We start from the raw sequence: 25,397 nt of genomic DNA, 5'->3' as shown, positions 1-25,397 counted from the left end.
ATTATTTCACTGTAAGTCAAGAGAAAAGTTGTTGATCAGGAGAAATTATAGGTTATTAATCAGATGCGGATGCTATAGCCATAGCGTTTTCAAAAATGAACTAGCGGGCAATTTAATATTGAGTTCACCATGATATTAGTATAGATGTAGAGTTAAAATGGTTGATCTTTTTTCTTTTTGTCCTAACGTCAACAGAAGTAAATGTCTTTAATTTAGACGTAGCCATGAACGTATCCCGTGCATGTTCCCGTTTTGTTGCTTGATGTATAAGCACCAGATGCGAATTTCGTTAGCAAATTCTCCCCGTTGCTTTGGCCTTACAGTACCAAAAGAAGCAAATATGCACCTGGTATGTGAACTAATTACGACCTAGTTCCACCAACTTCAGTGGTTTAATGAGTTGACATGTCTAGTATAAGTGAAATATTTTGCGCACCAAGTCACCAAAAAGAAGTCATCTTCGTTGGCACAACAGCCGAACGTAAGGGTGGGCAATGGGCCGGGCCGCCGGTGGGGTACACGGTACCCAGCCCTGGCTGAATGGGTTAGCTCTGAATGGCCTGATAACTTTTAAAAAATATTTTTATATATATTTTATATTCAAAAATTTATTTTATATTTTAAAAATTATTTTTTATTATAACCCGACCAAGCCCGAGTTTCGGACATCGGTCGGCCCGCACTCAGTTCTTACCAGGTGGGGCTGGCCCAATGCCCACCCTTAGTTGGAGGTTGGCAGGCAATCAGTTTCTGTATCAAATTCCCTTCCCATGACATCAATTATTTGTTCTGTAAAATGAGTAGCATCGATATGTAATGTAAGTTGAAACATAACTTGAGATGTCACCAAAGCACCAAAAGCACAAAGGCTTTCGCTTTGATTAAGATGATGGTGAGATTAGTCACAAAAGAAGTCTAAAATCTGCCTTCGTGAAGTTATTAGCACTCTGTTCCAGGCCGGGGAGACGTGAAAAAAATGCAATGCCGGCTTTGGAATAGATACATATAGGTATTCATATAGCACCCATATTTGATTTTCAGTCGATAAGCCTTGCAGTTTTATATACAGGACCCAAAAAATACATGTATTTGATTTATATCTGTTTCAGTAGGCCATCAATCGATAACTTACACAATTGAGCAGGCAATTGCTGTCCTCCTTCAATTGCCTAGCCAAACAAAACCCCCCTCTCTTTTCTTCATTAACTCTGATTTCTTGTCTACCTATCCTATTGTGTCGGCCAATTTTGGGACACTTCAAACAGCAGAACTGCTATCTTCTCTTGTTCCATCTGTCCCTACCTTCTCGCTCCCATCGTTGTACTTGTTTCACGGATTCCTTCTTTCTTCTCGTCAGTGACTCGACTGCGGCAGAATCGGGAGGAGGAAGAGCACAAGGCCCTGCGTTTCGTGGTCCTTCCACCATCGATTCTATCATGAACTCCTTCACCCGCCCGCTCTCAGAGGAAGCCATGGATTCCAAACAGACGGGCTTTGCCGCCGAGGGTATGGTGGGCTTGTACCTCAACAGCTTTGCATATTCAGTTAGAGCATGAAACATGTAGTCATATACATTCTCCATCCGCATATCATTCAGAATGAAGCTGCTTCCTGCCTTCCCAATCTCTTGAGCCTGCATGGTGCAATTAAAAGTACTTAACCAAGTAGAGTTCATGGTCTGATTATACTGTAAAAAACTAACAGAGCATACAAAGCAATCTAGTTTCATGCGCTCAAGAAGACATGTTGATGCATGTGTCCAGAAACACAATCAATATTTTAAAATATCAAAGAAGAAGTTACAAACATGCCTTAAGGGGACATTTGTAATTAAGAACATCATATCAGTGTTGCATAATTAAGAACATCATATCAGTGTTGCATGAAGCTACCTCAAAATTGAGGTAGATTTATGAGATAACTTGTTCAAATGTTTTTATGAATCTACCCTAATTTTAGGGCGAGACACGTCCCTGCAGCCAAACGACTCATAAAATTATATTCCCAAACTAGTGAGATGTGAATATGGTTTATAAATTTGAAGGCCAATATGCTTTGCCGGTACATGGAGATCATGCTTCAACCGAAACAGAAGTCTCATGAGTATTTACCTTCTGTGGATGGCTGTTCCCCCAATCAACCGCAAACTTGATGGAGGGGCATTTGTTATCAGCGCTTATGGGCCAAAAGTGTTGGCCCGGCAGGAGGGACCTGGAGAAGAAGTCGTAGTATCGATCCTTCATGGACAGAGTTGGGGAGTCGCATGCCAGTATGTACTTCCTGCTTACCGACCATGCAACCCCTTCCACGTAAATCTTGTATCTGAATGCACAGTGTTTGAAACAATTCCATCAGCTCCGGAACACATGTTCTATCGATACACTTACCGAGATGAAGCAGAGTCCAACCTGTGAGTGCACTGATCTGCCAGGTTTGATTGCTTGAATCCACGTTGAATTTCTTCCTCCCAGTTCTGCAATCCAACATCATGAGTGTAAATATAATTGTATTAAGACATCAACTTTCTATACTACGAAAAGAGAGCTACTAACGCACAAATTGAAGCACTGCCAAAAGCAGGATAAACTGCGCTCAAATTTGTTGGTTAATATCAAGAACATGTGATCAAGGGAGACGAAACGAGAGAAGCTTTGATGGGCTTTTGATAAGAATGAACACATCTACACCATCAGTTATTTTTTCCTTCATACCCACATCATAGAGTGACCGGTTTCCGCCAAAGCTCATAAAAATGAAAACGAAGTAGTGGAGGTACCGGCAGCAATGGATTAAATTTGAAGATCAGTATGGAGACTGTACCTGGATATAAAGGCGTGCGTTCCAATCATGGGACTCGGAAAGGTTACACTTGAGAAGGTCCCGCCTGGTTCTGGACACGTACGGGTTCCCCTTCCAATAAGCAGTTCTCGCCCGCTCCTTCCATTTGGTCTTTTCGTTGCCTGCTCTCAGCTCCTTCACCAGCAGCTTCCATGGTTTTATGTTCACCTCTGCCCTGGTACACATGAACATTTTTAATTACCAAATATTCTTTATTTATTTATATATATATATAAAATAAAACACTCACACACAAATTACCAGCCCCAGAAAGACCAATCAGGGAAGACAATATCTTGTGAGGCGTCATCAGCACAATAGTGGAAGACGGGGGCTGGCACGCGCCATTTACGGATCCAGGTCCAGGGCCAGAAGCCGGCGGCCGGGACCATTGGGACATCGCCGCAGTTGAACATGAGATCCAGATCCGGAATGTGGCCGGGGTACCAACTAAGGAGCTGAAGGATGCCCCAGATGGTGAACAGGTCCCTCGTCTGGAAGGATCTCCGGTACGTCTCCACGTACGCCTTTCCTCCGACGATGACCAGCCGGAAGTCGGCGAGCTTCTTTCCGGACTCCACCATCTCTCGGGTGATACCACTCCGGTTCCAGGGCCGGAGGTCTTCATGGATCCACCTGAAGTAGTCGGGGCATGAGGGACCGGGCGGGAATTGCCGGACCTCCGCTGCAGCAGTTGTGTTGGCACAAAAGAGCAGACCGTGCTCCCCCGCTAGGCGTGCTGCCAAAGAGTCGCTTGAATGGCTCCCGCCGAATGGGTTCCAGAAGAAGTACCGTTTGCCTGCAGAAAAGGGCTGCCCCCATAATAAAATTTCGGGGATTTAGAAAGGCTTTGCTTCAAATTCATTACAGTTTTGACAAAATATAACATGAAAAGGGGAAGTTGGCTGGGAAGCTATAATATATATATATATATATATATATACACACACACGCACACACACAAAAAAAAAAAAAGAAATTATATGCATGTCCTATGTAGAAATAACTACACATATGTGACCCATACGTTGGCAAACTCAATAATCGACGAAAGAACCGTGTTTTTACTTTCAATGCATATATATGATTTGATGGGGAATTTGAAACTTCCAAACCACATTTTTCAGCTTATAATCTTAATTATACATGAAACAAAGTTTACTTTTATATAATCTTCGAATTTTTTTTGTGTGAAACTTACATCCATGACATTAGTTTCTTGAACATGAAAAACAACAGCCAAATTGACGACCGCTATGCAAAGACCTCCTTTGCTGATTCGCACCCAAATCACTGTGTGCAAAGATGCAGACAAGTTTGGGTACTGATACAGAACGGAACCGAGTTGAAGCTCTGATCTTGAAAAGCAGAGTGAGACCAGCTATGTTTTCAAATCCTGTTTTAAAAATCAGCTGCTCCGAATTCGACGATCTAGTAATTGCTATTGCTAGTTATTCATATGATGTCGAGTTGTATTCGGATTTCAAATGCCCAAAAAGTGCAGTAGCACTGGATTATCCTGATTTCTTAGGATTTTATAGATTTTTACCTTTGGGTTTGAACAGGGAAATCCTCCAAGCTCTCACAACATACATGCCACATATTAAGCGTGGTTGTGACGGAGTTCAAGATAGTGAGAAGATTTCAGCCACTGTATTCAGATATCTGCCAAAACAAGATTGAATGTTTTCTAGAAAACTTTTAGCGCAGAATCTCTCACTAGCTAGGTAGAAAAGCATGACTCGAAACATTCTTATCCAAATACGATCGAAATATGAAATTGGACGCATTATCTCATCCACCCACCAATCAGAAAGACAGAGAGAGGAGATGCGGGACTCCCGAGGGAGAGATTAACCCGTTCACTGCTTACCTTCATAACGCGGCATGTCGTCTCACATGGTGTTGTCTTATCCCCGGAGACGTGATTCTATTCTCTTCTTCGCAATTGGCGATCGTAAACAGATAGGGAAAGTGTAAAGAATCTGTTCCAGCGATATAAAAGCAACCCTTGTCCGTCGATCGATGGCTGATTTCCAAGCAATTATGTGAGCGTTTAGAATCAACAAGAGAGGGGAGCCACGTATAGTTGCCATTAGCTCTTCAAGGTTTGTTTTTCTATTTTTAAATTACTATTTTTAAAATATTTGTGTATATTCGAGTGCTCCTTCACATATCGAAATCTGTGAAAGATGCCGCTTTCAGAAAATTTTTTTGACGCCACTGCTAGTCAACAATGGTGGGTAGTCGTCGATCGTTTGGTAGTTTCATAGAAAATCAACCTAGCGGGGCTTCTTTTTTCTTGGCTTTCTTCTATACACGTCCACAACAAGGCAAAAACAAAAAAAAAAGAGGAAAACAGTGGGGATGATTCATCTTGATTACAGGTGGAGGATTCTAAGCGGCTATATGTATTTGTGTGATTGTATCCTCTTGGAGATAAAGTGGTGGAATATCAATATAGAATACTGGCGTCTAGCTATGAAAATAGCTGCAATATGAAATCTTAACAAGAAGAATCAACAAGAAATTGTCCCTAATCTAAAGAGATCAGAACAGATCGAGAGAGAGGTCTTCGGCAATCAAGAGAAGAGATGAATCAGAAGCAGGATGGTGTAACGATGGCTGACCCATCGTGCGGAAGCAAGGAAAACGATGACCGTGTCTATCAGCAAGCCTGAAGTTCTACAGAAGACAGATGAGATTGGTTACCTGGTCGAGCCACTGAAAGCCGGCGAAGAGGACACCAAGAAGCAGGAAGACGGAAATGGCGATTGACACCGGCGAAGGCCTCTTCAATCCCATCGTACCCTCGATGCTAGGCCTGCACCCAACTCTTCAGACTGCCCTCTCCTCTTCCTCTTCCTCTTCCTCTTCCTCTCTCTCTTTTCCCCTGTTCGCGCTCTTCTGTCATAATTCACCCCCCAAAATTTCCTTCTACAACACAAATTTTTCTAATATACATAGAAAGAAACTAGAGATAAAGGAAATGCCGTGCCCCACACAAGCGACGCCTCACGAACAACCCCGTATATAAATACATGAAAACCAGTCCAATGAGCTAGGAATAAAAACAAGACCGTTTAATTTTTTTGTTAAAAATTTATTTTAAATAAAATATAAATATTTCAATATATTTATAAAAAATATTTTGATATAAAACATGTTTTGAATCAATATGTTTTCATGACGGATGTTGATTTTTCTATTATTGAAATGGTATGGGGCCATTCGTTTTTGTTTATTAAAACAACACTTTTAAAGTTCAAAAATGATCAACTTAATATATATTTTGCATCAACATATTTTAAGTTGATAAGGTTGGATTAAAAAAATTATATATTAATTAATACTTAAAAGGTCTGATTTTGTTCTTGCCTTTATATATATATATATATATACATATTTGAAAGAAAGATGTTTTCTTGACTTTTTGGTGCAACTCTAGTTGGGTCAAGTTCATCAACACGTGGCTCGCCCGCTTTATTGACTGGAAGGAGCCGTAGAGGAATTTTTTATTTTACTTTTTAGTCGTTTAAAAGATTGCTTGTTATCCCATTTTATGAAATGCTTCGATCATTTGATATGAGATCAAGAGTAAAATTGTTTTGTGATTTTGAACTGAGTCAATTATATTATGTCATTATGGTTGATTGGGACATTTCCTATGACAAGTCGCCTTCTTGGGTTAATTGAAGTGGTCAATGGTGGAAATAAATAATAATCTTTGAAAAACTTTAGAAAAATTATCCACGATTTTTTCAACTGTACGTTTTTCCCCCCTTTTTTCTGTCCAATTACTGTCTACCTTAAACAAAAAAAAAAAAAAAAAGGCCGACAAGATATTGTCGCAAAATTGAGAAAAACTTTGGTTTACTAAAAGTAAGCGTCTTTTATAATTTAAGAAAAAATTGGCTATATATTTCATTCCAAGTTAAAAACTTAAAACCATTGTTTGCCGTTAATTCTTGTTGGCGATACGCTAAGATCATGAAAAGCAAAAAGGCCCTTTTTAGTATGGCATCTTCTCATTTTGCATATAAAACATGTAAAGGCTACAAGTGTGCAAGATTTATGAACCTGATTGTGTGATGTGAATCTGTACAGTAAGGTTAGGTTGATTGTCCCAACGCAAGGCTCGACAAAGTTGGGCTCAAGTTTGGTTCGAAGCCCATCTTGGCAACATAAGTTCGGTCTGCTTAAATATTGGGCTGGGCTTGACCATCAATTTCATATTGGTCGGATACTCGATTTGATGTCTGTCCTAAAAATTTTAACATTTTATGTTTTAATATATTGAAACCACTTGGAGACATGGTAAAAGTTTTCGAAACACAAAAAAAGTTTTTAAAGAGTCATTGTTGATAAACCGAAGGTTATATATATATATATATATATATATATATACTTAAGTCAGGCCATGAGTTGTTTTTATCAGGCAATTCAAATTTAAACGTCAAACAACCGGTCTAAGTCCGGCGGCCAACTACTCGTTAGGTAGGTAAGAATCGGCCCTATTGTCCACCTTTAATGTAGAGAGAGGGAGGGTAAAAAGCATATTTGGAGGGACTAAATGTAAGAAGAAGAAGTTAACAAGCCTGATTTGGGCATTTCATAAAATGATCGGGGACAGAAGAGGAAAGAGGCAGAGGCAGACAACGATTCGCCCCTTCACTTCTCACCTTCGCTCTCTCTCTCCCTCTGTCTTTTATCGGCAACCGGCGGCGAGCGGCTACAGCGGCAGCCACGTGGTGGTCCGGCCACCACCCCTTTTCCTCGTTATCATTTTGCTTTTTCTTCTTTATTTCATTCTCCTATCATTTTTTCTCTCCCGTCGGGGAAGTGGTGCGCCTCCTTTTCTCTTCGTTTCTGGTTCTGCACTGGACAAGGCAGAAGGAAGAGCTGCGACTTTCCACTTTTTCTTTTCTTTTGGAAGCGCTCCGTTGTTCCCTTCCTTTTTTTTTTTTTTTCCGTCAGTTTCTCTCCCTGTCTCTCTGTTTGATTGAGAAAAAGGGAGTCTGCAACCCTTTTCTCCATCCCCTTCTTTGTTTTTTGCGGTCGAGAGTGAGGAGGAAATCGTATTGTTATTTCTCCTTGCAGAATTTGTACGAAGAAGCCGAAATATATGTGAATGACTTTGTGCATGTGCTGTGTATCTACTGTGGTCAATTATTTTTAAGGGACATTGCAATTTAAGGTATCTTGTTGGACAGTGTATGTTTCAAGACATGAAGGCCCTCAAAAAACTTGGTTTTGTGAAAACTCAGTTTCTTAAAACCCTGATTAAAAACTCAGTTTTGTAAACTTTGTTCATATGACAAATGAAAAGCTTGGTCTTTGGATTAACTTACATATTGATGATCCTTAAAGCCTTACTTTTGAATTAACTCAGTTGATGATTTATTCATTCAAAAGTAACTTTACGGTATTAATTTCTCTCTCTCTCTCTCTCTCTCTCTCTCTCTTTATATATATATATATAAATGCTAGCTTTTCACATCTCTTCTCCGCCTTTAGTATCTAACAATCTTAGAGTGGGTTGATGGTTATACAGAGGAAAAGAAAGATAAAGGAAGTCCTAAAGAAAAAAATGGTGTTGAATATAAGGTGCCAGTTATTTTGTGGTGCCAATGTATCAACGAATCTTGATTATTGGATGGGTAATACATGTAAATAAAATGTTATCAACAAAAGAAATTATAAGGTACTTTTGTTTTTTGGTAGACGTACTAAACTTATTTGACTTTTTTTTGTTTTTTTGCTAAGTGCATTTTAGGCTTTTAGCCACATGTAGTTCTTGTCATAGTTACAAATTTAGAGACCTTATATATATGTTTTGTCCCTAGCTTCCTTGTATATATGTTTTTTGAGAGTAAAAAAAAAAAGTGCTCCGACTAAGTCCTATTGGTTTATGAGGCCTAGTTTGCCAGCCTTAGTTGTTTGTATTGCCCTACACACCATTTGTCGGTGGCATGTGTCCATGATTGAAAAGGAACACACACTGCAGCATCATGGGCACATTCTCAGGCACCGTCGCAGTTCTGAACCGCGGAACAAGAAAAGGAAGGGGCCTTCAACCCTCTCAATACGTGGAATTATCCTCCTTCATGACCCGGAAAAAAGAACACACTGTTTCATGTGTTCCACGAGACCACATCAGATTATTGGGTCCATGGAAAAATGTGTTCTTTTTCTTTTTCATTTTATAGTTTTGGAGATAACATCGCAAAAATTTAGTTTTGTATCAAAGATTGTTAGTGATCTTCAAGGACTTATAAAGAAAAATCATTAATGAGATGATTGTATTGCTTTCTAACCTTTTTAGAATTGGAGCCGAGGCGGGTTGGGATCCGTCGAACCAGGAGCCCGAGCCTAGGAATGGGTCAGTTTGTTATAGTGGTATCAGAGCCAGTTTCAACACCCAAACCTGAAGTCCCACACGCACTAACAAGGGTTTATAAAGAGAGACCATTAATGAGATGATTCAAAGCCATCTTCCACTATGCTCAAACATGTTCAGGGAGTGTTTCAAAGCCTTAGATTCAAGACTATCGGTATTTCAAAACCATGGATTTAAGATCAGACCCTCTTTCTCCAATGTTAAATCTAACACTTTCTAAATAAAATAATGATGTCAAATGTGAATTCTAGATCTGAGCGAAGATACTTAGTTTGATGAACCATGATCATTGATCTTTTATCATATCAACAAAAAAACATGTCACATCAGATCCAAAACCTTTGTCATCTATTAACGTTGCCATTCAAATTGGCATATATGGACAATTCCTGTTTTACTTTTCCTTCATGTTGTCCATGAGTTATTTCTTAGTTTTGTTCTATCGATACGGTACTCGTTTAATGCTTTCTTTTTAGTTTCTAATCTGATCTCCTCGTAAACAGAAATCTCATGAGATGGATACATCCAAGAGGAAGAACGATCACGATTATCGTGCCGCAGGATGTTAGAATCCCTTCAGAGGGACTTCAAATACTGTATCGAAATCAGTGTCTCATTGATTTATTTCTCAGCTTAGATTCAGTCAGCTACAGATTTAAACTATGTCATACTAATCTACACGAGATGTAAGGGCTTCAATAACATAATTTATCCAAACTTCGATTTGCCGCTACGTAGCTGAGAGATCAAAATGGAGACAAGAAACTTCAATATCGTTCTCTGCCAATGATGAATTAATTAATCAGCCGTGCTCTTTTGGCATGTGTGGCCCGTAATGCATCTACTGTGGGCGGCACCTCACTCAAGGAACTGTAGCATGTTCTAAACCGATTCATGCTTCAGCAAATTAATGTCAATAAAGGGAAGATTATAGAAAAAGTGAACTGAATTGGTTTTCCCTTGCTCAAGGATGCCTAGATAAGGTACCAATAACAACCTCCAAAGTTAAATTCAATAATATTTCAAGTGTCTGCATGGTGCAACGTCGTCATTCATTATTTCACTGTATGTCATGCGAAAATTAAGTCGTTCACAAGGAGAAATTGTAGGTTATTAGTCAGGAGCGGATGCTAGAGGCTATAGCCTTAGCGTTGTTGAGAATGAACTCACGGGGCGACTTAATATTTGACTTCACCACCATGATATTAGTATAGATGTAGACTTAAAATAGCTGATCTTTTTCCCTTTTTCCTCCGTCGTTAGAAGTAAATGTCGTTTAAACATTACCATGAACGTTTCCCATGCATGTCTCCGTTGTTGCTTTATGTATAAGCACCAGATGCGATTTGTTGATCATTAGGAAATTCTTCCCATTGCTTTGGCCTTTAAGTCCCAAAAGAAGCATATATACACCGCATATATGATAATTAAGTCCTAGCTCCAAAAACTTAGGAATTGTTTACCCAGTTGGCTTGTCTAGTATAAGCGAAATATTTTGTGCAACAAGTCACATAAAGAAATCATCTTTGATAGGGTAGGCTGTCAGTTTCTATTTTAAACTCCTAGGATATCAACTTTTTGTGCTGCAAAGAATAAAAAAATTGCTTTTTCAAACTATTTTTTCAAACGTCTTTCTTTCCTTACTTTAATGAAGACATTTTAGTCAACAAAACCCGGGTGCGTACATAACCAGCACTGTTAAATTAGGGGCCCAAGTTGGGACACATCAAACAGCACAAGGGATATGTTCCTTTGTTCCGTCAGTCCCTAGCTTCTCGCTCCCATCGTTCTACTTGTTCCACGGATTCCTTCTTCCTTCTCATCAGTGACTCGATTGCAGCGGGATCGGGAGGAGGAAGAGCACAAGGCCCTGCGTTTCGTGGTCCTTCTACCTTCGATTCTATCATGAACTCCTTCACCCGCCCGCTCTCAGTGGAAGCCATGGATTCCGAACAGACGGGCTTTGCCGCCGAGGGTATGGTGGGCTTGTACCTCAACAGCTTTGCATATTCAGTTAGAGCGTGAAACATGTAGTCATATACATTCTCCATCCGCAGATCATTCAGAATGAAGCTGCTTCCTGCCTTCCCAATCTCTTGAGCCTGCATGGTGCAATTCAAAAGTGCTTAACCAAGTACAGTTCATGGTCTGATTATACCATAAAGAACTAACGGAGCAACTCATGAGGACTTCATTATAATTTTTGCAGCAGAGCTTCCATTTTCTGCACATTTAACAATCATATATGTCCCGCACTTGCCAAACTAAGAAATTAAAAAATTTCATCTGATATGATATGAAGCTGGAAGAGATTGGCTAGCGCATGCTCTTTCATTTGAAACATTTGTTGCATAAATGTAAATTTTTAAGGCAAATTAATTGAGCAAAAACTTAGCAACCATGCACCATAAAATGTTGATGCACGCGTCAATAATTACAAACAATACTCTAAAATATAAAAAAATAACTTACATGAAAACATGTTATCCTAAGGGCCTTTTGGCAACATATGAGGGTTTTATGAATTTGTTTGAAAAAATTAGGTAGATTCATGGCGCACTTGCTGTAGTATTTTTATTTTATGAAACTACTTTAATTTTAGGGTAAATTCATTGAACATGCAGATTTAAGAGACATTATTAATCTAGCCTCATCTTTGGGGCAGTTTCATATAAAACACTCACAATCGATTGTCAATGCTGCAGGACAGCCCCTATGATCATGTTCCTTCCTTATAAACTTGAAGGCCAATATGCTTTGCCGGTACATGGCGATCATGCTTCAACCGAAACAGAAGTCTCATGAGTATTTACCTTTTGCGGATGGCTGTTCCCCCAGTCAACAGCAAACTTGATGGAGGGGCATTTGTTATCAGCGCTTATGGGCCAAAAGTGTTGGCCCGGCTGGAGGGACCTGGAGAAGAAGTCGTAGTATCGATCCTTCACCGACAGAGTTGGGGAGTCGCATGCCAGTATGTATTTTCTGCTCACCGACCATGCAACCCCTTCCACGTAAATCTTGTATCTGAATGCACAGTGTTTCAAACAATTCCATCAGCTCCGGAACACATGTTCTATCGATACACTTACCGAGACGAAGCAGAGTCCGACCTGTGAGTGCATTGATCTGCTAGGTTTGATTGCTTGAATCCTTGTTGAGTTTCTTCGTCCCAATTCTGCAATACAATGTCATGTAACATAATTTTGTTTTTTTTTGTTTTTCATAAGAAACTAAGTATATTGTTAACAAGTTTTTAATATTTGGCCTTAAAACAGTGACCCGGGTTTCATAGGGATGTCAACACAAGTCTACATCCAACAATGATTAACGTTTCAATCATTGGACAAAAATGCGTCAAAATTAGTGGGGTAATATTAAAAACAACAGTTTGATGACAAAAACAAGAAGGCTTGGATATGTGTGTGTGTGTGTGTGTGTGTGTGTGGGCGTGCATTATTTACAGTCTTAGCGCATTATTTACAGTCTATTTTTGGGAATGACCGATGTGTTTGATATATATATATAATTAACTCCACCGGCTTGTTAATTACAATCAGCTTGGTTGAATGCTATTAATTATGAAAATCTTAACCCACTATCCTCACTGGTTGGGATAGGGACTTCTTTGAACAACATGGAGACGCTAGCTGTTCGCCAACCTGGCCTTACCTTCAACATAATGTCTTACATTTAATAGAATCAAGGTTTTGGTTGCATAGTTGGTCCAATGCTATTAATGAAAATCGCAATTTGCAGCAACGTCACATTCTTTTTGGGACAAATTCCAAAATTTGCAATTCTAGCCAGTCCTTTATTTAAAGTTAAACCCCCTTCTCCTCATCCTCCTCATTTCCAACTCACTTGATCAACCAAGACAGTTGCGCTAGTCAAGCCAATGGCATATCGTGCTTTTTCTTCTTTTCTTTGGGCTTGTAGAAATAATTAAATGAACATAAATAATTAAATGATGTACCATTTAAGATTAGATAAAGCAAAATACGATCATATGTATGTAGGGTGATCGATCGGTTTCTTCCTCCCAAGCTCAATAATGGAGGTACCGGGATGAATACTGTATGGAGATTGTACCTGGATATAAAGTCGCGCGTTCCAGTCATGGGACTCGGAAAGGTTACACTTGAGAAGGTCCTCCCGGGTTCCAGACACGTATGGGTTCCCCCTCCAATAAGCACTTCTCTCCCGCTCCTTCCATTTCCTCCTTCTGTTGCCTGCTCTCAGCTCCTTCACCAGCGGCTCCCATGGCTTTATGTTCACCTCTGCCCTGATACACAATGTATGTATATATATACATAAAAGAACTTCTACTCACTATAAGACACATGCACACACAAATTACCAGCCCCAAAAGGACCAATCGGGGAAGACAATGTCTTGTGAGGCGTCATCAGCACAGTAGTGAAACACGGGGGGTGGCATGAGCCCTTCATTTGGCTGGTAGTCCGCGGCAAGGACCATTGGGACATCACCGCAGTTGAACATGAGATCAAGATCTGGAATGCGGCCAGGGTACCAACTGAGGAGCTGAAGGATGCCCCAGATGGTGAACAAGTCCCTCGTCTGGAAAGATCTCCGGTACGTCTCCACGTACGCCTTTCCACCGACGATGACCAGCCGGAAGTCGGCGAGCTTCTCTCCGGACTCCACCATCTCTCGGGTGATACCGCTCCGGTTCCAGGGCCGGAGGTCTTCATGGATCCACCTCAAATAGTCCGGGCAGGAGGGACCGGGCGGGAATTGCCGGACCTCCGGTGTAGTAGTCGTGTTGGCGCAAACATCCCGAAAGTCCTCCGCTGCTTCTGGAGGTGCTAGCAAATCGTCGCTTGAATGGGTCAGGCCAGACGGGTTTCGAAAGAAGTACCACTTGCCTGCATAAATGGGCTGCCCCCACCAATAAAATTTCGGGATTTAGAAAGCCTTTGATTGATTCCTTCCTATGGCTTATTTTAATTGACAAATCTATTTTAATGACGATATCAACTTTAGCAAAAGTTGTATTTTAAATTGACAAATCTATTCTAATGACACATCAACTTTATAAAAAATTGAAATGAATAAATATGAAGATATTGAAATCTCTTCCTACTTTGTTCTTAGAGATGTTCCATAGTCTTATTAGCTTTCCTCAAATCCGTCCATCACGTTTCGAGTTTCCCAAGTCTTCCTTCTTTAGTTCTACTTGACCAGGACCAATATATCTTCATGTTCATAAGGATAATCTGTTAAAGTGAACTAATATCACAGTCAAATACAAGAAAAAAAAAACACAATCTTGCCCATGAACGAAGAGGGAGAGGGAAAGGAAGAACGCCTCACATGGCGTCGTCTTGTCCCCGGAGATGGAACTCTATTCTCTTCTTCATAATTGGTAATCGTAAACATATAGGGAAAGTGAAGAATCTGTTCCAGCGAAATAAAAGCAACCCATGTATATCTTCCCCCTATCGATTGGTGATTTCGAATAAAATAATATGAATATAAGTTCTTTCTTTACTGGAGTTGAATCATTTTTGTGGTTTTGATCATTCCAATAGAAAAGATAAGATGCTCAAAGGATAAGAACGGAATTAGCTAGTCCAAATCCAAATCCTAATGCCGTTGATGTGAGCGAGCGCCTAGAGTCAACAAGAGGGGTGGAGCCACAGATGGTTGCCCACACCAGCTGCTCATCGTTACTTTATATTCAAACTAATATCTCTAAATATTTGCTGTGTTATATATCAAAACCTGCGAAATGTGCTCTTGCCAGAAAATTTTTCAGACTTAGCCACCAGTCAACACTTGTGGGTAGTCGTCGATCAAGCCTGAAGTTTTACAGAAGACAGAAGAGAGAGAGAGATTGGTTACCTGGTCCAGCCACTGAAAGCCGGCGAAGAGGACACCAAGGAGCAGGATGACGGAGATGGCGATTGACACCGGCGAAGGCCTCTTCAATACCATCGTACCCTCGATGCTAGGCCTGCACCGGACTCTTCAGACTGCCCTCGCCTCTCCCTCTTTCTCTCTTTTCCCCTGTTCGCGCTCTTCTGTCATAATTCACCCCCCAAAATTTCCTTCTACAACACAAACTTTTCTAATATACATAGAAAGAAACTAGAGATAAAGGAAACCTTCACGAACAACCAAGTGTCTCTCTCTCTCTCTCTCTCTCTCTCTCTCTCTCTCTCTCTATATATATATATATATATATATATATATATATATATATATATATAGAAAGAGAGATGTAATATCATTTTATCTATGCACTATCAAAGCAAATAAAGTCTGAATTCATGTTGAAATCTAGAAAACCTGATTTTTTAGGTAGAGCCAAAAAGAAAAGAGGTAGATGTGAGTTGAATTGTCTACATTTCCGGGAACTTTATTACTAGGACAGGAGGACCCCCATGACTCCCCGAACGTGGTACTTTCAACTTGGCACTCTTTTACCACCTTCCCATCACCCTTTGCGGTAAAGGGAAACAAATTAAGTCCCTTTCTTTTGTTTAACTTATCCTACATAGTTTATATGCGATATAAAAACTTAAATATGTATAACCCCCCGAAAAACTTTAGACATTAATACTTAGGTCTGGTTTTGTTCTTGACTTTTTACAAATCATTATATCTCTCTCTCTCTCTCTTATATATATATATATATAAAAGAGAGAGAGAGATGAAGCCATCAATCTGATGTGATTGTTTACATTGACTTCTTTTGTTTGCCGAGATGAGGTAGAGCTTGGAGATCCACAAGTATATACCATTTTGCCGTCATACATTGTGCGGTGTAAATGTGCAGGTCGGCGAGGGCGAGCAAACGCCGGCGGCTGCAGTTCATATGAACTCGATGATCCAGGTGAGTCACGATTTTTTTTTTTTTTTGTATCTGATGAGACTAATATCCGGACTTAGATTTGGTATACAATTTCATAACAAAATCCAAATCAGACTTTGACACCTAATTTGGATCCAAATTGGACCTTAACACTAGCCTTATAAGAATTCAGTTTTAAAAAGAAAATAAATTTTGAATTGTAGTTAAGCGTGAAAGTCAAGTCTCCCTCCTTTTTCTTGTTTTTAGGGTCCAGAGCTACGTTGGTATACACGCTTTCAACGCGCCACAAGTTCACCCATTATACGGAAGCAAATAAAGTCTGAATGCATGTTGAAATGTAGAACCTGATTTTTTAGGTAGAGCCATAAAGTGGTAGATGTGAGTTGAATTGTCTACATCTCCAGAAACTTTAGAGAAACTTTATAACTATGACAGTAGGACCACCATGACTCCCCAAACGTGCTACATTATATTGGCACTCTTTTACATTCTCCTTTTACCACCTTGCTTTAAGTCCCTTTCTTTTGTTTAACTTATACTACATAGTTCATATGCGATATAAAAGCTTAAATATGTATTAGCATATGAGCATTTCATTTGCACGATAACGCATGCAATAAAAAAAAAAAATCTATTTTTTGTATATACCATGATAAATATCTATACATATTTATTGCATATAACGGAAGGATACGTATTGATTAAGATTTAAATAAAATTTTGAAATGAGAAAAGAAAAAGTTGCGGACCTAAACGAGTCGTTGGAAAAACTCAACTAGCGTTGGCAAAGTCGACTTAGTTTCATGTCTAACAAGTGAAAGGTAGAACTCCTAGGTGGGTCAAGCCACCAACACGACAAGAGCTACCAACAACACACAAAAGGTTGAGACTGAGGAGAAAATCGTTGAACTATTTCTTCTTGCAGAGTTTGTATGAAGAAGCCGACATACATGTGAATGACCTTGTTTGTGCGTGTCCCTTACGTACAGATAAATTCTATCTGTCACTTGGATTATTTTGACGTATATTCAGGGGCAAAGCCAAGATTTTTTTTGAGAACGGACCAAACAGTCGTTCGATCGAACCAAACAGTCGTTCGACCGAACCAAACTAAATGAGAATTCAAAAAATACATTAAACAACTAAGGATTTTCAAAAATTTTAATGTAATTTCTTTTTTTTAGTTAGCTTGGGTGGGGCCACGGCCTAGGCGGCCCCCCTCCCTCCGCCCCTGCGTGTATCGACTGTGGTCAATTATTTTTAAGAGATATTGCAATTTAAGGTATCTTTTTGAACAGTGTACGTTTCAAATCATGAAGGCCCTCAAAAAACTTGGTTTTGTGAAAACTCAGTCTCTTAGAAACTTGATTAAAAACTCAGTTTTGTAAACTTTGTTTAGATGACAAACGAGAAAAACTTGGTTTAGAGGCAAAAATTAGTCTTTCCTGGAAAACTCGGGGAAAGGCAAGTTTTTCAAGCCCTTCATGAAAACCATGTTTTGCCACAACTAGTTTTTTAGCAAGGAAGATAGTTTCATCGCTTTATCCTTGGGAAAAGCCAGAAATTTCAAAGGGCAAAAAAATTTAAACCCCTTAAAAATGATCAAGGGGCATCAAACCAGAACAACTAAATAGTTGAGGGACGTGCATATATAAATAGGCAAAGTAGTTGGGGGCAACCAAATAAATAGATTTTGTGACACTGTGTGGGGAACTGCCTACATGTGGCATCAATGTAAAATTTGTCGACGGAACACCTAGACCTAGGTAGTTTGGTTGACCAGTGACATGATTTGAAAGATTTCACTTTCTCCCTCTCTTTTGATGTATATATAAAGGCCTAATTTGGACTAACTAAATTGGTGTCATCTTTGGATTAACTTACATATTGATGATCCTTAAAGTCTCATCTTTGAATTAACTCAGTTGATGATTTATTCATTCAAATGTAACTTTACGCTATTAATTGCTTTAATTGCTCTCTCTCTCTCTCTTTATATATATATATATATATATATATATATATATATATATATATATCTAGCTTTTCACATCTCTTCTGCCCCTTTAGTATCTAACAAATCTTAGAGTGGGTTGATGGTTAAACAAAGGAAAAGAAATATAAAGGAAGTCATAAAGAAAAAAAAATGGTGAATACTCTATCGAAATCAGCGTCTCCTTGATTTATTTCTAAGCTTAGATTCAGTCAGCTGCAGATTTAAACTGTCATACTAATCTACACGAGATACAAGGGCTTCAATAACATAATTTACCCAAACTTCGATTTGCCGCTACGTAGCTGAGAGATCATAATGGAGACAAGAAACTTCAATATCGTTCTCTGCCAATGATAAATTAATTAATCAGCCGTGCTCTTTTGGCATGTGTGGCCCGTAATGCATCTACTGTGGGCGGCACCTCACTCAAGGCACTGTAGCATGTTCTAAACCGATTCATGCTTCAGCAAATTAATGTCAATAAAGGGAAGATTATAGAAAAGGTGAACTGAATTGGTTTTCCCTTGCTCAAGGATGCCTAGATGCGGTACCAATAACAACCTCCAAAGTTAAATTCAATAATATTTCAAGTGTCTGCATGGTGCAACGTCGTCATTCATTATTTCACTGTATGTCATGCGAAAATTAAGTCGTTCACAAGGAGAAATTATAGGTTATTGAGAATGAACTCACGGGGCGACTTAATATTTGACTTCACCACCATGATATTAGTATAGATGTAGACTTAAAATAGCTGATCTTTTTCCCTTTTTCCTCCGTCGTTAGAAGTAAATGTCGTTTAAACATTACCATGAACGTTTCCCATGCATGTCTCCGTTGTTGCTTTATGTATAAGCACCAGATGCGATTTGTTGATCATTAGGAAAGTCCCAAAAGAAGCATATATACACCGCGTATATGAAATAATTAAGTCCTAGATCCACCAACTTGGAGTTGTTTAACAAGTTCGCTTATCTAGCGAAATATTTTGTGCACCAAAGTTATTTAGGAGAGGGTAGGCTGCCAGTTTCTGTTTAGAATTTTTATCATATCAACTTTTTGTGCTGCAAAAAAAAAAGACACAGCCATATACAAGTTGAAGTACAATGAGATATTGTCACCCTCACAGTTTTGAACCTTGAGAAAAATGGAAGAGGCTTCGACTTTCATTCATGTAATGAGATTAGCCTCCCACTTACCCAATTCACAAATGAAATTTAAAACCTGCTTCCAAACCAGTGAAGTTATAAACACTTGGCTCCGCAAAAAGAAAAGAAATTAATAATTCTTTTTCTTAACATGAAACCGCCTATTTACCAATTTGTGTAGCATTTGAATAGATGCATATAGGTTATTTATACAGCTCCTACATTCGGTTTTCAATCGATAAGCATTCCAGTCTTATATACAGGATAAGGAAATATATATATATATATATATATATATATATATATATATATATATATATATATATATATATATATATATATATATATATATATATGTTTCAGGAGGCAATTGCTGCCAAACTTTATTAACTAAATTGCCAAGCCAAATAAAACCCTCTCTGCGTTTCTTCATTAATTTTGATTTCTTCTCTACTTATCCTATTATATGGGCCTTTAATTAGGAGATTGAGTTGTGTGCACACCTGCATCAACATAAAAAAAGAATAAGCAAGTTCCATTTTTAAATTATTTTTTGAAATCTATATACATTTTAGTCTTTTAATATTTTCATAATTCTCATTTTATCGTTTCAAAAGTCTTTCTTTTTTCACTTTAATGAAGGCATTTTAGTTAATATAAACCCGAGTGCATGCACAAGTACATAACCAGCTTTGTTAAATTAGGGGCCCAAGTTGGTACAATCAAACAGCACAAGTGCTATGTTCCTTTGTTCCGTCTGTCCCTAGCTTCTCGCTCCCATCGTTGTACTTGTTTCACGGATTCCTTCTTCCTTCTCATCAGCGACTCGATTGCAGCGGGATCGGGAGGAGGAAGAGCACAAGGCCCTGCGTTTCGTGGTCCTTCTACCTTCGATTCTATCATGAACTCCTTCACCCGCCCGCTCTCAGTGGAAGCCATGGATTCCGAACAGACGGGCTTTGCCGCCGAGGGTATGGTGGGCTTGTACCTCAACAGCTTTGCATATTCAGTTAGAGCGTGAAACATGTAGTCATATACATTCTCCATCCGCAGATCATTCAGAATGAAGCTGCTTCCTGCCTTCCCAATCTCTTGAGCCTGCATGGTGCAATTCAAAAGTGCTTAACCAAGTACAGTTCATGGTCTGATTATACTATAAAGAACTAACGGAGCAACTCATGAGGACTTCATTATAATTTTTGCAGCAGAGCTACCATTTTCTGCACATTTAACAATCATATGTGGCCCGCAATTCCCAAACTAAGAAATTTAAAAATTCCATCTGATACGATACGAAGCTGGAAGAGAATGGCTACGGCATGCTCTTTCGTTCGAAGCATTTATTGCATAAATGTAAATTTTAAGGCAAAGTAATTGAGCAAAAACCTATCAACCATGCACCATAAAATGTTGATGCACTCGTCAATAATTATAAGCAATATTCTAAAATATCAAAAAAGAACTTACATAAAAACATGTTATCTTAAGGGGCTCTTTGGCAACATGTGAGGGTTTTATGAATTTGTTTGAAAAAATGAGGTAGATTCATGGCGCACTTGTTTTAGTATTTAATTAATCTATTTTAATTTTGGGGTAAACTCATTGAACATGCAGATTTAAGAGACATTATTAATCTAGCCTATTCTTTGGGACAGTTTTATAAATCTCTCACAGAGTGTCAATGCTGCCGGACAACCCCTATGATCATGTTCCTTGTAAATTTGAAGGCCAATATGCTTTGCCGGTACATGGAGATCATGCTTCAGCCGAAACAGAAGTCTCATGAGTGTTTACCTTCTGTGGATGGCTGTTCCCCCAATCAACCGCAAACTTGATGGAGGGGCATTTGTTATCGGCGCTTATGGGCCAAAAGTGTTGGCCCGGCAGGAGGGACCTGGAGAAGAAGTCGTAGTATCGATCCTTCACCGACAGAGTTGGGGAGTCGCATGCCAATATATACTTTCTGCTCACCGACCATGCAGCCCCTTCCACGTAAATCTTATATCTGACCACAGTGTTTGAAACAACTCCATCAGCTGGAGAACAGATGTTCGACCGATAGACTTACGGAGACGAAGCAGAGTCCGACCTGTGAGTGCATTGATCTGCTAGGTTTGATTGCTTGAATCCTCTTCGAGTTTCTTCGTCCCAATTCTGCAATACAATGTCATGAGCACGGGCGGAGTAACATAATTTTGATTTTTTTTTTCCCCCATAAGAAACTAAGTATATAGTTAACAAATTTTGAATATTTGGCCTTACAACAGTGACCCGGGTTTCATAGGGATGTCAACACAAGTCTACTCAAATCCAACACTGATTAACATTTCAATCATTGGACAAAAATGCGTCAAAATTTGTGGGGTAATATTAAAACCAACTGTTTGATGACAAAAACAAAAAGGTTTGGATGGGCTTCTGATAAGAACGAAGATATCCACACCATTGGATTAATTCAACTGATTGTATATTCAAAAATCTATACTAATTTGCATGAGCATAGGACAATTATTTAGCGATTACATGCAGTGTGTGCATGAAATTTACGAAAATTAGTTTATAATCGTTTCTGCAAAACCAACTGAATAACTAACTACCTACCTAACTAACTAACTAACTATATATATATACGTGTGTGTGTGTGCGTGCGCGCGCATTATTTACAGTCTTAGCGCATTATTTACAGTTTATTTTTGGGAATGAAAGAATTGTTTTGATATATATATATATATAACTCCACCGGCATATTAATTACAATCACCTTTGTTGAATGCTATTAATTATGAAATTCTTAACTCACTATCCTTAGTGGTTGGGATAGTGACTTCTTTGCACAGTAACATGGAGACGCTAGCTGTTCGCCCACCCGGCCTTATCTTCAACATAATGTCTTACATTTAATAGAATCAAGGTTTATGGTTGCATAGTTGGTCTAATGCTGTTAATGAAAAATCGCAATTTGCAGCAACGTCAGATTCTTTTTGGGACAAATTCTTAAATTTGCAACTCTAGCCAGGCCTTTATTTAAACCCCCTTTTCCTCATCCTCCTCATTTCCAACTCATTTGATCAACCAAGACAGTTGTGCTAGTCAAGCCAATGGCATATCGTGCTTTTTCTTCTTTTTTTTGGGCTTGTAGAAATAATTAACTGGACATAAATAATTAAAGCATGTACCATTTAAGATAAGATAAAGCAAAATACGATCATATGTATGTAGGGTGATCGATCGGTTTCTTCCTCCCAAGCTCAATAATGGAGGTACGGGATGAATACTGTATGGAGATTGTACCTGGATATAAAGTCGCGCGTTCCAGTCATGGGACTCAGAAAGGTTACACTTGAGAAGGTCCTCCCGGGTTCCAGACACGTATGGGTTCCCCCTCCAATAAGCACTTCTCTCCCGATCCTTCCATTTCCTCCTTCCGTTGCCTGCTCTCAGCTCCTTCACCAGCCGCTCCCATGGTTTTATGTTCACCTCTGCCCTGATACACAATGTATATATATATATATACATAAAAGAACTTCTACTCACCAAAAGACACATGCACACACAAATTACCAGCCCCAAAAGGACCAATCGGGGAAGACGATGTCATGTGAAGCGTCATCAGCACAGTAGTGAAACACGGGGGGTGGCATGAGCCCTTTATTTGGCCGGTAGTGCTTGGCCAGGACCCTTGGGACATCCCCGCCGTTGAACATGAGATCAAGATCTGGAATGCGGCCAGGGTACCAACTGAGGAGCTGAAGGATGCCCCAGATGGTGAACAAGTCCCTCGTCTGGAACGATTTCCGGTACGTCTCCACGTACGCCTTTCCTCCGACTATGGCCAGCCGGAAGTTGGCGAGCTTCTTTCCGGCCTCCAACATCTCTCGGGTGATACCGCTCCGGTTCCAGGGCCGGAGGTCCTCATGGATCCACCTCAAGTAGTCCGGGCAGGAGGGACCGGAGGGAAATGGCCGGACCTCCGGTGCAGTAGTCGTGTTGGCACAAACGCCCGGACAGTCCTCCGCTGCTGGGCGTGCTGGCAAATCGTCGCTTGAATGGGTCAGGCCAAATGGGTTTCGAAAGAAGTACCACTTGCCTGCAGAAATGGGCTGCCCCCACCAATAAAACTTCGGGATTTAGAAAGACTTTGATTGGTTCCTTCCTATGGCTTGTCTTAATTGACAAATCTATTCTAATGACGATATCAACTTTACCAAAAATTGTACTTTAAATTGACAAATCTATTCTAACGACGACATCAACTTTATAAAAAATTGTACGTTAACTATGGTTAGTGACTTATTTTCCCCGTGTTCGGACTTATTTAAATGAATAAATATGAAAATATTGAAATCTCTTCCTACTTTATTTTTAGAGATGTTCCATAGTTTTCTCAGCTTTCCTCAAATCCATCCATCACGTTTCGAGTTTCCCAAGTCTTCCTCCTTTAGTTCTATTTATCCAGGACAGATGTATAAGTTATGTTCATACAGATTCTCTGTTAAAGTGAACTAATATAACCGTCAAATACAAGCAAAAACACAATCCTGCCCATGAACGAAGAGGGAGAGGGAAAGGAAGAATGCCTCACATGGCGTTGTCTTGTCCCCGGAGATGGAACTCTATTCTCTTCTTCATAATTGGTAATCGTAAACAGATAAGGAAAGTAAAGAATCTGTTCCAGCGAAATGAAAGCGATCCATGCATATCTTCCCCCTATGGATTGGTGATTTCGAAGAAAATAATATGAATATAAGTTCTTTCCTTACTGGAGGTAAGTCATTGTTGTGGTTTTGATCATTCCAATAGAAAAGATAAGATGCTCAAAGGATAAGAACGGAATTAGCTAGTCCAAATCCAAATCCAAATGCCGTTGATATGAGCGCCTAGAGTCAACAACAGAGGTGGAGCCACAGATGGTTGCCCACACCAGCTGCTCATCGTTACTTTATATTCAAACTAATATCTCTAAATATTTGCTGTGTTATATATCAAAATTTCTGACTTAGCCACCGGTCAACACTTGTGGGTAGTCGTCGATCATTTGGTGGTTTCATAGAAAATCAACCTAGCGGGCTTCATTTTTCTTGGCTTTCTTCTGTATACGTCCACAGCAAGGAAAAAAGGAAGGAAAACAGTGGGATGATTGATCTTAATTACAGGTGGAGTGGAGGTTTCTAAGCGGCTATATGTATTTGTATCCTCTTGGAAATAAAGTGGTGGAATAACAATATTGAATACTGGCGTCTAGCTATGAAAAGAGATGCAATATGAAATCTTAACGAGAAAAATCAGTAAGAGATTGATCCTAATCTAAAGAGATCAGAACAGATCGAGAGAGAGAGAGATAGAAGAGATGAATCAGAAGCAGGATGGTGTATCGATGGCTGACCCATCATGCGGAAACAAGGAAAGCGAGGACGGTGGCTACCAGCATATATGTGAAGCTTTACAGAAGATAAATGAATGAGAGGGCGGGAGATTGGTTACCTGGTCGAGCCACTGAAAGCCGGCGAAGAGGACACCAAGAAGCAGGAAGAAGGAGATGGCGATTGACACCGGTGAAGGAATCTTCAATCCCATCACGATGCTGCTAGGCCTGCACCCAACTCCTCGACTGCCCTTGACACAAATTTTCTTAAAGGAAATATCGTGCCCTTCACGAATATCTCCTCCCTCAAAAGAGAGAAGAGAGAGAGAAAAAAGGAAAGATAGAAAGAAGAAAAAGAACTTAAGCCATCAATCTGATGTGACTGTTTATATGACATTCGTTGTTTATTAAACAAAGTGTGTCTTGAGGGAAGATCTTGGAGATTCACAAGTATATAATTGAGTTGTGTCCACAGAAGGCATTTTGGTAATTTTTTTAAAAATGTTTTTGTCTAGTTATTTTTCTGTTTTTTGAGTTTTATTTATATTTTTACGAAAACTTTTTTTTTTTTTGCGTGGTATCGTGCACCAATATGACAAACATATAACCTAGCTGGCAAGTATATACCCATTTCGCCACCATATGTATATGTATATTGCCTGGTATAAATGTTCACGGATGAATAAAGAAGGAGAGGTTGGGAGGATCTTTATCTTTATGTTTGACAGATTTTCAAAAAGTGAAGATCATCAGATTATACACAAAAGATTTGAGGCAGTGCAGTCCCTATGAACTCAATGCCCCAGATGGGTCAC

The 25,397-nt window shown here is 39.4% G+C and overlaps 2 protein-coding genes across 7 annotated transcripts; both read right to left on the bottom strand.

Moving 5' to 3' along the window:
• Nucleotides 1-996: 996 nt before the first annotated feature.
• On the bottom strand, nucleotides 997-24,876 carry LOC116253374 (uncharacterized). Of its 6 annotated transcripts, XM_031628162.2 has the most exons (7): nucleotides 5,551-5,833; nucleotides 4,712-4,867; nucleotides 3,100-3,650; nucleotides 2,821-3,013; nucleotides 2,409-2,473; nucleotides 2,112-2,322; nucleotides 997-1,633 (listed from the first exon to the last, which is right to left on the bottom strand). In XM_031628162.2, exons 2-7 carry the CDS (start codon nucleotides 4,715-4,717, stop codon nucleotides 1,274-1,276), a joined length of 1,386 nt encoding a protein of 461 aa, XP_031484022.1. In that variant the 5' UTR covers nucleotides 4,718-4,867; nucleotides 5,551-5,833; the 3' UTR covers nucleotides 997-1,273. The 6 variants fall into 6 exon arrangements, with proteins under 6 accessions (XP_031484022.1, XP_049933326.1, XP_031484023.1 ...); XM_050077369.1 differs by lacking the exons at nucleotides 4,712-4,867; nucleotides 5,551-5,833 and adding an exon at nucleotides 24,702-24,809; XM_031628163.2 differs by lacking the exon at nucleotides 4,712-4,867 and having other exon boundaries at nucleotides 2,821-3,008; nucleotides 3,100-3,637; nucleotides 5,551-5,834.
• LOC116253710 (uncharacterized) lies at nucleotides 10,832-15,385 on the bottom strand. Its single transcript, XM_031628676.2, has 6 exons — nucleotides 15,104-15,385; nucleotides 13,596-14,137; nucleotides 13,328-13,520; nucleotides 12,349-12,413; nucleotides 12,052-12,262; nucleotides 10,832-11,340 (listed from the first exon to the last, which is right to left on the bottom strand). The coding sequence occupies exons 1-6, from the start codon at nucleotides 15,194-15,196 to the stop codon at nucleotides 10,999-11,001; spliced, it is 1,446 nt and encodes a 481-aa protein (XP_031484536.1). The 5' UTR covers nucleotides 15,197-15,385; the 3' UTR covers nucleotides 10,832-10,998.
• Nucleotides 24,877-25,397: the final 521 nt, after the last annotated feature.

This window comes from Nymphaea colorata, chromosome 4 (assembly GCF_008831285.2).
Source record: "Nymphaea colorata isolate Beijing-Zhang1983 chromosome 4, ASM883128v2, whole genome shotgun sequence".
Classification (NCBI taxonomy): Eukaryota; Viridiplantae; Streptophyta; class Magnoliopsida; order Nymphaeales; family Nymphaeaceae; genus Nymphaea; species Nymphaea colorata.
The sequence above is the reverse complement of the archived record's forward strand: the minus strand, read 5'-3'. Positions and strand labels throughout refer to the sequence as shown.